The sequence below is a fragment of the Suricata suricatta genome, chromosome 11, assembly GCF_006229205.1.
Source record: "Suricata suricatta isolate VVHF042 chromosome 11, meerkat_22Aug2017_6uvM2_HiC, whole genome shotgun sequence".
NCBI classification, from domain to species: domain Eukaryota; kingdom Metazoa; phylum Chordata; class Mammalia; order Carnivora; family Herpestidae; genus Suricata; species Suricata suricatta.
Window position 1 is genome coordinate 4,789,769 of NC_043710.1, and position 13,141 is coordinate 4,802,909.

General features: G+C 64.8%; 1 protein-coding gene across 2 annotated transcripts; it reads right to left on the reverse strand.

The window, feature by feature from the left end:
* Window positions 1–2,668: 2,668 nt before the first annotated feature.
* GRK2 (G protein-coupled receptor kinase 2) lies at window positions 2,669–12,940 on the reverse strand. 2 transcript variants are annotated; one of them, XM_029956461.1, is made up of 21 exons: window positions 12,227–12,940; window positions 11,334–11,410; window positions 9,462–9,535; window positions 9,271–9,372; window positions 9,104–9,178; window positions 8,917–8,978; window positions 8,150–8,201; window positions 7,784–7,875; window positions 7,285–7,384; window positions 7,123–7,201; window positions 6,903–7,033; window positions 6,521–6,615; window positions 6,339–6,446; window positions 6,097–6,163; window positions 5,698–5,798; window positions 5,090–5,156; window positions 4,915–5,010; window positions 4,571–4,733; window positions 4,261–4,397; window positions 4,043–4,156; window positions 2,669–3,941 (listed from the first exon to the last, which is right to left on the reverse strand). In XM_029956461.1, exons 1-21 carry the CDS (start codon window positions 12,283–12,285, stop codon window positions 3,777–3,779), a joined length of 2,016 nt encoding a protein of 671 aa, XP_029812321.1. In that variant the 5' UTR covers window positions 12,286–12,940; the 3' UTR covers window positions 2,669–3,776. The 2 variants fall into 2 exon arrangements, with proteins under 2 accessions (XP_029812321.1, XP_029812322.1); XM_029956462.1 differs by having other exon boundaries at window positions 4,043–4,153; window positions 12,227–12,379.
* Between the last annotated feature and the right edge of the window lie 201 nt (window positions 12,941–13,141).

Consider the following 13,141-nt stretch of genomic DNA (forward strand, 5'->3'; position numbering starts at 1 on the left):
GGCGGGGCGGGGCGTCGGGCCGCGCGCCCCCTCGCCTCCCTCAGCCATGGCAACCGCAACCGGGCCGCGCGCGCCGGGGGCTGGCTGGGGGCGCTGCCCAGTCGCCTTGGCAACCGTGCGTCCCAGGGAGGAGCCGGAGCCCGCGTCTGCAGGACCCTGGCCTCAGCTGGGTCTGGGTCTGCGCGGGGCGGTCTGGCAGGCTGGGCCTGGCTACGGCTCCGCTCTCAGCCTGCAGGGGGCGCCCCAGGCCCAGGACAGACCCGAGTTGCGGGTCCGGAAAAGGAAGGAGGGAGTCCGGGGGCGGGGCAGTAGGCCAGGGGCGGAGCTTGGGCCCCTAGATGTGCGCGCGCTCGAGCGCATAATCAGCGGGTCGTGGTCTTGCTGTCCTTGGGTTATCCGCGTTTCTGCCGCTGCCATTCACCTAAGCTCGGGTCTTCCTACCCGCCGCTTACCGACTATGCCTTGTAAGGGCGGGTGAGCTGGGAGACCCCGGCTCCCTTTACCATCTACCTCCGAGATGTCCCTAACTGCTGCCCCGCTTAGCGTAGAGCACCTTTCCCAAGGACCTAGGCCAGTGTTTTGTGGTCTCCACACCACCATGGGCTGGGCCCAGCCATGTGGGGAGACGCACCGCGGGGACACCGCTGGCAGGGATGGGAGTTCCGGGAGGTGGGGGCAGTGGGCCTGGCTGGAGGCAGACCTCTCCTAGTGGACTGTACACTGTAAATGGCTGCCCTCACCCACCGCACAGATCCCTTTTGCAGAGGCTGCGTTTTGCTGCCAGTGTCAGGAAAGGAAGGAGTTTCGAAATCAAGACCGGCCCCTCCACCCACACCGGAACTAGGGTGCAGGCCTCAGCTAGCTGCCTGAACTCTGGCTCTGTTACCCTAGCCTCAGCCTGGGGTCTGCTGTTGGTGAATGAGGAGGCAGTCGCCAGGGTTGGCCAAGGCTGATCCTCTGGTCTCAGCCTCCCTATTTGTAAATGACTAACTACATATTTTAGTCTAGAAGTTTGAGCTGACTCTCTGGGCTGGGAGGGCCAGGTTGCCTTCCCTGCCCTCTCATTGTGGCCAGGTTGCTCCTGTGCTATCTGGGATCACTTTGCCACCCTACCCTGTGGTGTCGTCGGGTCACTGTGATGTTCTTGGTTCCCCAGCAGCTCAAAGGCCTCTGAACGTCCAGAACTCTCCATTGGGCCCTGCTGGCCACCGGGCTGCAGCCCTCTCTGGCCTCCACCTTTCTTGAAAGGGGCTCCTCCCTCTCCCAGCCTCTTCAATGCAAATCTAACAGCACTTCTCAGGCCCGGCCTCTCCTGAGTTCTGCAGTCTTGAACACAACTCCCCACCAGCCTGTGAATCCTAATTCCATGGTCTTCTCAATCCTTTTCCAGGACCCCTTCTCCCTCTCCAACCCCCAAGTCAGACTTCTTTCTCCCTGCCTGATGCCACCCCCAGGACTGCATTTCAGCTCCCTCTGGGACATCTCTATGCCTGCTGTCCCGTGCCATCCCATTTGCATTACTGAAACCACCTCTGGGCACATTCACCCTCTTTCCCCAGGCTGCAGTGGCTGGCTGTGATACTGAGCAGGCACAGACCTCCCTGTGAGCCCTCGCAGACGCCTCCGTCTCTCTTGCCCCAAGTTGGCCCATTCCTAGTGGGCAGTGTTCTTCCCATATGGCCTCCCTGCTTCCTAGCCTTTGCCGCACTCCATGCATCGCATGCGAGGACATCGGAGACTCCTTCTAAGCTGGCCCTCACCACGCAGCCCGTCCAGCGCCTTCAGGGACTTCCCAGAGCCTAGCCGAGTTCAGACCCCACATCCAGTTCCATCTTCGTCATGAAATGCTCGCTGGGCTCTGGGCCAGGATTAGCCTAGTGTTCAGGGCCTCCCGGGCTGGCTCCTTCCCACAGTGCTCCTACCAACCTGAGCCACTCCTGCCTGCCTGGTCGTCCCTGCGTCACTCACATCCTCCCCAGCGTCCTGTCCCAACGCTGCAGGCCCAGCTCCAAGGCCTGTCCCTCCCAAGACTCAGCCTCTCCCCCCAGCAGCCTCCCTTCTCCACCTGCCGCACTGTGCTCTGGATGCGGGCGCCTCAGCCCTGCCCAGCAGAGTCCAGCACGGCGGGGGCAGCAACCGGCATCACTGCGGAGGGGCCTGGAGGGCAAGTATATGGGGAAAACAAAGTTGAGCAGAGCCTCCAGGTAGAGGCCAAAGGCTGGGGGATCCCTCGGGCCTCAGGAAGCCCTACTGGGGGTCTGCACAGCAAGGCAAGAGAGGAGGCCAAAGGCAGAGCAGTCCAAGGGCCCAGGGTCTGCTGCGTGACCCCAAGGGCAGAGGTGCTGACTGCCTGACGGGTGTCCTCAGCACAAGGCCTGGGAGCTAAGGTGCTCAGTCGGTCAGTCCAAACGTGATGCCTAGCCCCTCTTCCTGCTTCTCCTTCTATTCCCCTTGGCTGGGGGGGGGGTGAGCTTGTGGAGTGGGAGAGGCGGCGTGGAACCCCCTGCTGCACCCCAAGGAGGGACTGGGCTGAGGCAGGCTGGCCCTGGATGCCAGTGTCAGCAGAGGGGGGGGGAACCTGGCACCACCAATACCCTCTTTCCTTAGGCCCCAGCCCAGTGGGGGCTGAAAATGGTCATGGGGCACAAAAGAATCGGACACAGCCAAGTCAGGCACCATTTTTTATAAAAACGCATAGTCTCATTTTCCACTCTTTAAAATCACATTCAAAAATCGGCAAAGGAGCGCCCCCGGGAGTGAGTAGATGGGGAGGGAGGGTGCGCCAACCCAGCCCCGGGGGGGGGGGGTGCGACACCACACACGGCAGCGCGACTGGCACAAGGGGGCATGCGGCGGGCGGGGTGGCGCCCTGTGGGCAGTGGCACTGACGGGACATGGGGCTATGGGGCTGGACAGCCTGGGGGGGGTGTACACGGTACACTGACCAGCCAGGGGCAGGGGGTGAGGGCTGGCCCTGCCTGGCCCCTCTCACTGTGCTGCCTGGCCCATCAAGGCCGGTCACCTATGTCCTGGGCAGACGAGGCCTCGCCCAGCCCAGGGGAGGAAGGGCGGGGGACCTCAGGGCCAGGCCAGGCCAGTGTGACACAGCCCACAGCTGCCTTTCTGTGGTCCCTGAGCCCGGGGGCTTGGCTGGGGGGGAGAGGGGGCTGCGGGAATGGCAGCAGCAGAACCTGCTGCCCATGCCACAGCCCCTCAGTGGCCAGGGATGTGGGAACGGAGGCGGCCAGTGACACAGGGGCTCTTCCCGGGTGAGGGCACAAGAGCCCGAGTCACTGCGGCCGGGCCCTGGGGTCAGGGAGATCATGGGCCCCTCCTCCACCAGCCGGCTGGAGGACAGGACAGTGCAGGACTGCGCCCCCATCACAGGAGGGGCTTCCGCGGGAAGATTCAAGTAGTAGCCCTGTGCCGCGGCCTCCCCTGGGCTGGGGGACGCTGGGCGCTGCGCGCACGGCGCAGCGGTGTCCCTGGGGAAGGGCCAGGCGGTCTGCCGGGGCTGCTGCTCCCCCCCCCCCCCCCCGCCACAGGAAGACACCGGGAGGGGAGGCCCCTGGAGGGTTGGGGCTGAGGGTGGCTGGACGGTGGCTGGGTTGGTGGCAGCAGGAGCCAAGGCAAGCAGGGGCCCCCCCTGGGGGCTGGGCCAGGCCGGGGCCACAGGAAATCACAATAATTACAAAATAAAACCTTTTCCGCTTTGCGGGAAAACAAATAATAAAAATCCGACAAAATAAATTAGAGGTTTATAAAAGGCGGGCGGCTCAGAGGCCGTTGGCGCTGCCGCGCTGGACCAGCGGCACCTTGCTCAGCTCCACCACCGGCGAGCGCGGCTTGTTCTTCATCTTGGGCACGCGCTGCACCAGCTGCTGGGCCTCACGGTACGCGTCGCGAAGCTCCTTCTTCCACTGCACCAGCTCCGGGTCACTCTGTGGGCGCCCAGGGGGGCCGTCAGCCGGGGGGGGGGGGGGCCGGGGGGCCTGAGGCTCCCCCCGCAGCCCTCCCGCAGCCCACCGCCGGCCCCACTCACGTCGCACTGCAGCACAAACTGTTTGCCGCCGCGGATCTTGAGAAGGAGGCACTTGCGCTCCTTGATCTGCGTCTCCTCCACGGACTGGATCTCCTCCATGGTCAGCAGGCTCTGCTGCGGGGCGGGCGGGAGGCGCAGGGAGGGCTGGTGAGGATGGCACGGGCCGGGCCGCAGCACTGCCCTTGCCTCCCCACCCCGGGCACCAGCCCGCGGCTTACCGGGGCCTCGCCCTCGCCCCGCCACTCCAGCCGGTTGGGAAACAGGTAGAAGTACCGCCGCTGCCACTGCGTCAGGAAGGGGTTGCCCATCTTGGACATGTAGCCGTGCATGATACAGTCCTTGCCCAGGGCGTAGTCTGCGCGAGAGAGCGAGAGGCGCGCTCAGCCAGGCCCCCCCCCCAGGGCCCCCCACCCCCACCCCTGGGGCTGGATCCTGGTGCAGTCACTTCAGCGGGGCTTCCCGAAGCCCGAGCTGATTCCTCATCTCCAAAGTGCCCAGTGGATGCCCGTGGCAGCCGCGACCCCTCACCTTCCTCGTGGCCCAGCTGCTTGTTTTTGGTTTTCCTGCGGGCCTCCAGCCGGTCGGTCTCGGCGTTGATGGTGTCGAAGACGGTCTCTGCCACCTCCTGCTGCCACCGCTCCGAGATGGTGAGCGGGAAGTTGCGGTAGAGTTCCTGGTCACTGTCCAGCAACTTCAGCGGGTAGACAGGCCAGGGTCACCATCAGCCACAGGCCCGCTCAGCCCCAGGGCGCCCAGGCTGACGGCCCCCCAGCCGCCCGGGCATGTCTGGGCAGGAGCCTGAGGCCCGGCAGCCGACAGAGCCCCGCAGGCCAGGCCCGGGCTCGCGCGGGAGGCCGGGGCAGGCCCGGTACCTTGATTCCTTTCGTGTCCTCCTCATCGAAGGAGCCGATGTCGAAGGCGTCAGCAGCGTTCACCTCCCCTCGAGGGGGGATCAGCGGCGGCGGGTACTGTGGCAGAGCACAGGCTGGGCATCAGCACCAGGCAGGGGCCACGGGGCGCCCGCCTGGCCCCTCCCCGGGCTGGTACCTTCTGCAAGAAGACCATCTGCCAGTCCAAGGAGCGGAAGAAGGGGTTCTCCTTTACCTCCTGGGCCCTGTGGAGAGAAGCAGGCCATCGGGCTGGGGCTCAGTGAGGGCGCCGGAGCAGGGGGCCCAGGCCCCCCTCCTGGTGCAGCTGTTCTCTGCCTCTGCCAGAGCAGGGCAGGTTGCTTAAACCTCAGCCGGTTTCCTCATCTCTAAAATGGGGAGAACAGTTCCCACATCCTAGGGCTGTTGGGAGCTTTCACATTTGTAAATCTTGCAACATCATGCCCAACAACTTAGTGAATGTTTAATAAACCCAGAAAGCTGCTACCATCATCATCATTATCCTCATGTTTGTTGAAGGGCCCTTCTGGAAGCCGGTCCCCAGGCAGCTCTGGCAGCTGTGCCCCAGGCAGCCCTGTCCCCCGAGAACACTGGACGGGGCTGTCACGCCCCAACCTGTGAACCCCTCCAAGGGGGCTGGCACCAGGAGTGGAGTCCAGAGACAGGACACAGCCCTCATTCTCAGGCTAGTCTAGCGGCATGCCCAAATGCCCAGGGCCTGGCAGGCAGGGAAGGCCTGGGACAGTGGCCCTGGTCCCGGGCACTCACCCTCGACCCAGGCAGCCCAGTCTCCGGTTGACATCCCTCTGCAGCAGCCCCTCCAGCAAGGAACGAAGCTCGGGGGAGAAGGAGTCGGGCAGCTCTACAGCCTGCGGGAGGAGTGGACGTCGGCAGGGGCCAAGGAAGGGACCTGGCCCCCCGCACAGGGAGAGACAGGGCCCGGCTTCCTCAGTGGCCCCCAGTGGGCAGGTTTGTTCTGAAAACACTGGGATGGGGAGCCTCTGGGGCAGGAGGCCAGAGTAAGGATGAGAGGCCCAAGTTTGTTGTTATTTGGGAAGAACCAAGAATCCGTGACCCTGACATGCACAGGAGACCCCAGCCCCACGGTGAGTCCCCCCACCCCCCACCGCCCTGGCCATGGACTCCACCGAGCCTCCTTATACTCACCATTGTCAATGTCATGCGGTCAATCTCGTGCTTATCTTTGGTCTTGTGCTGCCGAAAGGGGCTGTGCCTGGGAAGAGGTACAAGGTCAGAGGACAGGGATGGGGAAACTGAGGCACAGAGCAGCAACGATCCTCATCCAAAGCCAAGGATGGTGCCACCCTAACACCCAGGCAGCTGTAGGCTCCCCTCCCCTAGACCCCTACCCACCCCTCCCATCTGCCGGTGGGGGAAGGCCCACTCACCCCCGCAGCAACTTGAAAAGCATGCAGCCCAGGGAGAACCAGTCAGCGCTGCTATCGTAGGCCACGCCCTTCTGCAGGACCTCGGGGGCCATGTACCCGTGGGTGCCCCTGCGGGAGCAAGGAGGCCATGAGCAGGTCTGGCGGAGGGTGCAGGAAGGGAGAGTGGGGGGCTGGGCACTCACACGCTGGCGTGGGGCTTCTTCTTGGAGAAGTCGCAGGCCAGGCCGAGGTCTGAGATGCGCACGTGACCGTGCTCGTCCAGAAGGATGTTGGCTGGCTGTGGGGGAAGCCCAGTGAGCGGCCTCAAGGGCAGCTCAGGACAGGGCCTGGCCAGGCAAGATGCCAGCTAGGTCACTGTCCTCACCCTGGAGGGTTGTGGGTGTACAGGGACAAGCCCACCGGGGGAGGGGTCTTCCCCTCCCCCCCCCCCCCCCCAGTTACAACCGGAATCCCGAAAACAGCTGGGGGGTGAAGAAGGGAATGGCCGGCGGCCCTGTCCCAGGACACCATTGCTGCGGGCCAGGTGGGGCGGTGGCGCAGAGGGGCCAGGGGCTGGAGCCTCACCTTCAGGTCCCGATAGACAACGAAGCGGTTGTGCATGTGCTCTAGGCCCAGGATGATCTCGGCCGCGTAGAAGCGCATGTCGGCCTCGGAGAAGACCCCGTGCTGGGACAGGTGGTAGTGCAGGTCCCCGCCTGAGGGAGGCAGCCCCGCGGGGTGGCGCTCAGCTCCCCGTCGCGGCCCCCCGCCCCGCGGTCCACCGGGGCCCCGGGCGCGCACTCACCGTTCATGAGATCGAGGATGAAGCTGAGCTTGTCCGGCGTGTGGAACGCATACGACATGCACACGATGAAGGGGCAGTCCTGGGGGGCACGGGAGGGCAGCTGAGTGCGCGGGCCGGGACCCAAGGCCGCCGCGGTGACCTGCCCGGGCCCTCCCCGCTCACCCCAGTGCTGACAAGGGACAGCATGATGCGCTCGTTCAGGGCCAGGGTCTCCCCCTGCTTCATCTTGATGCGCTTCTTATCCAGACACTTCATGGCGTACCTGGTGGGCAGGGGGGGCTGATCAGTCAGTCCACACGCACCTTCAGTGCAGAGCCTGGGGCGGCGTCTGGGGATCCGCGGGGCAGGGGGAGGTGCGGGGGGTGGGGGGATGTCCTCAGGGCTCTTGCCATGAGGACTGGGCACAGACCAGCGGACAACGGACACATCAGAGTCAAGGCAGGAGCGAGTGCTGTGAGCTGGGGCCTCTGTGGGCCCGAGGGGGGCGGTGGCAGCACTAACACAGGAAGGGAGGAGACGGTAGCCTCTGCAGAGACCTGCCCATTTAGGACCCGGGGTGGGGGGGCGCCGATCCCCCTCACAGCTCTTTCATGGACACACCCAGGGGGACCCTCCCCTCCCTCAGGCATCCCACTTGACACTGGCTGAGCCCGGTGCTCACATCTTGCCCGTGTCGGCCTTCCGGCACCCATAGACCTCGCCGAAGCCCCCTCGCCCGATGATGCGGTGCACGCTGAAGTCGTTCATGGTCAGCTGTGGGGCGGCAACAAGCGGGGTCAGAGCAGCGGGCAGCGGGGGGCCAGTCCCAGGCCACCAGGGACCACCTGGATCTCGCTCTTACCTGCCCTGAGCGACCCCCCCCCCCCGCTGGGATCCCACACCCCCCCCTCGAGCCCCCCCCCCCCGCCGCTGGGGGCTGAAGGGCAGGCTCCCCTCACCCGCCCAGCCCCCACCGAGCTTCGGTGCCCAGCAGCCTGGGTGGGGCAGAGGTGGGGGAGCAGCCTTCCACGCCCACCCGGCCTCTCACATGGATGTTGAGCTCCACGTTCTTCCACTGGCAAAACCGTGTGAACTTATCGCTGTAAGAGAAGAGGCAGGGCCCTGATGAGCTTCAGGAGGCGGGCGAAAGGACGCCGGCATGAGCCTACCCCGCACCTCGGCCACCGTCCGGGGTCCCGAGCCTCAGCTGTCCTCCCCTGGCCTCCCAGGCACAGCGCCGGCCCAAGTGGGTTTCAGATAAGCGAAGCGAAGTGGCCCTCCAGTCTGACCCGGACTTCCTGCCACTGTATCCCTGACAATACTCATCTCACCCCTGCTTGCACACCTCCATTGACGGAGTACTCACCCCCAGGAAGCTCCCACTCCACTGCCCGACAGTTGGGGCCCTAAGCAAGCTGATCCTCACCACGTTAAGCTGAAATCTGCCTACAACTCCCACCCGAGCAGGCCAGCTCCGGCCGCGAGGGCCACAGGGGAGGACAGTGTGTCCTTGTGCGTGTGCCACCCCGAGGCTTCCCAGCATAGATGGGCCCAGCAAGGTGCTGAACAGTCCCTGGGAAGGAATGCAACTTTGGCGACCCCTCACACCCTGGAGAATGCCCTGGGGCGGGCTGGGAGACGCCTGGCACCAAGAAGGGCAGCGGGAGTGTGGAGGAGGCGGTGGCTGGGAGCCTGCCCCACTTCTCACGAGTCCCTGCATGGCACCCCTGCCTGGACTCTCTCCTCCACACCATCCACACCCTTTCTTGGCAGCCACCTGGTCACCCGCCCCTCCCGCACGGGCTCTGCTCTCACCTCTCGATGAATTTCTGGAACACATCCCCTCGGAGGTTCTGACAGATCTCTTCAATGTACGGCTAAGGAAGGAAGCCGGAGGTTGGTGGCTGAGCCGGCCTGGGAGCTGACCAGGCTCCGTGACCTCAGTGGCCCAAGGGTGGCCCTGGCCGGGCAGGGAGGCAGCGGGGATAAGCCCAGCACGCACCTGGAAGAGGTCCGGAGGAACCTGCTTCTTCACCAGGTGGCCCTGGACGTGCTCAGTGGCACTTTTCGAGAAGGGCTGTGGAGGACAGAGGTGGCTGTGAACCATCCGCAGGGCCCCCGCATCCCTTGCCCGCACCCCGAGCCGCTCCGGGCCGGCGGGGCACTCACGTGCGAGCAGGCCAGCAGCTCCTTCATGATGTAGGTGTCGAAGACCTCGCGGCTGCGGGCCAGGCGCTCCTCCTCCGTCTCCAGCTTCTCGTATTTCTTGATCTAGGGGACAAGATCCCCACGGGTGACGCCGGGGCAGACTGAACGAAAGCAGCCCGACCTCCTCCCGTCTGCCGGCGGCGGGGCCTCACCTCCTCATAAAACTCCACCAACGGCTTGGCCTCCTCTAGGTGTTTCAGGCAGAAGTCTCGGAAGAGCAGGTACCCTGAAAGCAAATGTGTTGGGTCACACGGGGCCACACCCCTCTGCGGCCTTCCCATCGGGGAGGGCGGCGTGGGCTTGGGCCTCGCTGGGCAGCACTGGCCAAGGAGGCAGCACAGGGGGTCTCTGCCCGAGGTGGGGACTGGACGGGGCGGCCCCAAAGGCTGTCACCAACTGAAGAGTCTCAGTTTTGGGTTAAGGGGTGCCTGCCTCTCTACCCCTCCCAGAATCTGCTTCCTCAGATTGTCGGCTGGAATATGACCCACGCTCTGGGGAGGCTCCCCGCCCTCTCCATGCCGTCCAGGGCCCACACCATCAAGGACAACACCCCCACTGGGCAGGCTGTGTGGGTGTGGATCGACCTGGGTCAGGCCACAGCACAGCAGACATAGGAGGAGGGCAGCCTCCCAAAGGGCCCATGTCCCTTTCCCTGGACCCCCCCATATCGTGCCCCTCCCCCATCTGGCTGATTCTCACAGCAGCCCTGAGGAACAAGTGCAAAAGCACACCGGGGCGGGGGGGAGGCCTGTCAGGTAGGCCAAGTAGAAGATTCCCGGCACTGCTACCTGCTGGGAGGTGCTGGGAAAGACAGGCCAGGGGGTGGGGCCTCGAGGCCACTGGGGAAGGTGAGAGGCGGGACAGCTGTGGGAAGGGCTCCCAGGCCTCACCCCTCCTGGGGAATTGGGTCCTGAGGCCCGGCAAAGGGGAAGTCAGGGCAGTCCCCGTTCCCTCCAGCCGGACGTGGGTGACCAGGCTCGCGCTGGGTAGCTTCCATGCCCCTGTGGGGGCGCTGCCCGGGCACCTCCGGCAGAGCACACAGCCATCACTTCTGGTAAAGGTGGCCCGGCCTTTGAGTAATTCATGATGTGGGTTTCCCAGTGGGTAAGGGACTTTCACTGAGGCCAACTCATCTGGCTCTCCAACAGTCCTGGGCAGCAAGGCTTCTGAATTCCCCAGTGAGGACACTGACAGGCTCAGAGAGGTAGAGCAATGTGCCCAAGGTCACACAGCACAGGCAGGCAACCGACCCACACTGTGCTTTTCGATGCACTGACTCCCCAGTGCTGACTCCCACCGCCTAATCCTGCCAGGCCGGGCCAGGCCGGGCTGGGCCACTCCCATTGCAGAGCTGAGATCCTGCTCTCCCCTGGGGAAGGCCGACCCAGAGCTGTGTGTGCCTGCAGCCTGCTTCCCGGGAACCAGCCTGCCAACCAGCCCTGCCTTGTGGGCCAGTTCTGCAGCCGCGGCACTCGGCACGCGGCACTCGGCACTCGTCACTCGTCACACGAGGGCACTGGAGGAGGAGGATCCGAGGGGCCGAGCAGGCAGGTTGCTCTCAAAAGGGCCCATGGGGGCGGGGGCGGGCAACCACAGCTTAGCAGGCGCCACAGGAAGGGCCCCGCCCCTTCCTGTCAGTTCTACCAACGGCCCAGAGCAGCTGTGCCTGCGCCAAGGGGAAGCTGCAGCTCTCAAAAACAAAAACCCCAAGGAGGAACTTCCCCGGCAGCCCTGGAAGACTGCTGGGCCCCCACCCCCTTCACGGGGCTCCCAGGGCCAACCGCCAGGGGCTGGGAGGCACAGCGGGTCACGGCCCTGAGCAGCCCTGCTGCCACCCCGGGGACGTGGGGTGCTCGTCACCGCCTGGCCCCATCTGATGGGAGGCCAGACCTCCAGGGAACAGAGGCTGGCCAGCTGGGGTGGGCGTGGGAAAGCAGCCTCGGGGTCCTCCTGCCCCCACACCCCAGGCCTGGGCAGCTGGACAGTGGTGGGAAGTCCTTGGGGCTGGCAGACCTTGCACTCACCCAGCTTCTGGGAGAAGATCTTCTCAAAGGTCACCTCACCCCGGTCCTCCAGGTACTTCTGCATGACACTTCGGATGCTGAAAGACGGGGGTGGGGGGGCCTCGGTGAGTGGGAGCCCCCCGGGGCTCCCACCAAGCCTGCTGGCGCCGTCTCCGCCCCCGGGATCCAGGATGTCACCACTCCCTCCAAGAAAGCAACCACCAGGCCAGGCCTGCCCACCAGGGCTCGGTCCCCAAAAGCTAGGGTGGTCAGCAGGTGGCTGCTTGGAAGTCTGGTCCCAGGACTGCCTCATGCTGGCTTCGGGAACCTGGCCAAACCTCAAAAGCCCAGGCCCACCGTCAGCAGAGGATGTGTAACTAAAACGGGGCCTATCATCACAGAACACGCTGAGGGGGACGACGCACTGGTATACAGAGGTGCCACAACATGGATGAAACGTAGCCCGCTGCTAAGTGAAAACAGAGAGTCACAAAAGGCCCCAACTCTATGATGCCGCTTACGTCACGTGTCCAGAACAGGCAAATCTACAGACACAGAAGGCAGATTAGGGGGTCCCTGGGGCTGGGAGACAGCAGGGGAGTGACCACCAGGGGTTTCTTCTTGGGGTGATGGAAACGAGAGGTAGAGCGAGAGGTGCACAATGAGGTGGCGTGGGGGCTGCACCAGAGCCCACGGGGCCGCACTCTTGGAAATGATGAATCTGATTGTTACTCGAATCCTATCTCAAGTTGTTTACACAGTAAAAACAAGACGACACAAAGTCAAGCCTCGGTTCTTGTGTCCCGAACATCTGACTTAAAAATGTAACCCCGCCCCCACCTGGAAAGCTCACCCTCAACGCTGAGAGTGTCTGGGCAAGCGACCCGGGGCTTTCCCTCCTGCCTCACGCATACCTTGTGTACTCTCCGCGCCTCTCCTCTCCTCGGCCGCCCGTAGACCGGCCCGCTGGCATCACTCTGGCCCTCACTCGCCCCGGCTCCTGAGGAACCCTCCTGGCTGCCTGTGCCGGGGCCACGCGGTGCTGTCACCCCCCTGAGCCCAGGCAAGGCTCATACGGCCCTGGGATGTGTGCGGCCACAGGCAGGCCGCTGAGGAGGACCAGGATGCCATGCACCCCTGGTCTCCGGGCAGGTGCTCCCAGGGCACAAGCTCTGCATGCACGGCTCTAAGCCATTACGCGGTGTGTGACAAAGCCCGACAGGACCCGCTCAGGAAGGGAAGAGTGTCCTGGGCCGCCACGAGAGGCTGGGTGGAGGAGGAACGTCACTGGGTTCCTCAGAGCAAACAGGATGTCAACAGGTGGCAAAGCCCAGGGCAGGTGGGTAGATGTGGAACAAGCAGGGGAAGACCCAGCCGAGGCCCGCCGAGACCCAGACTCAGGCAGGACGGGGCTCGGCAGGGGCCGCTGGGGAGGCTCAGGCCGGGGCAGACAGTCTGCTGGCCCCACGGGAGGAGGCACGGCCAGTAAGGAGGGGGAAGGACAGGGTCCGGTGGGAGCAGGCTCGGGCCATCGGGCGGGCAGAGAAGCTGACCAGGCCAGTGAGACGGCAGGCCAGGCCAACGGTTTGGCCCAGAGAGAGGTGTCTGAGGTGCGAACGCTCCAGGCAGGGCCAGTGTGCCCGTGGACGCCGCCCGGCCGCTGGGCCTGTGCTCGGAGGCGGGGGACGCCTGCCCTTTGCTGCCCAGCACTCTCCTTGTGAGGCCGCCTGAGCGGAAGCCTGGGCTCCAGTCCTCCCAGGCTTCCGCTCGAGGTCGAGCCACATGAGGAAAGGCCACACAAGATAACACCGGAGCACGGAGAGCTATCG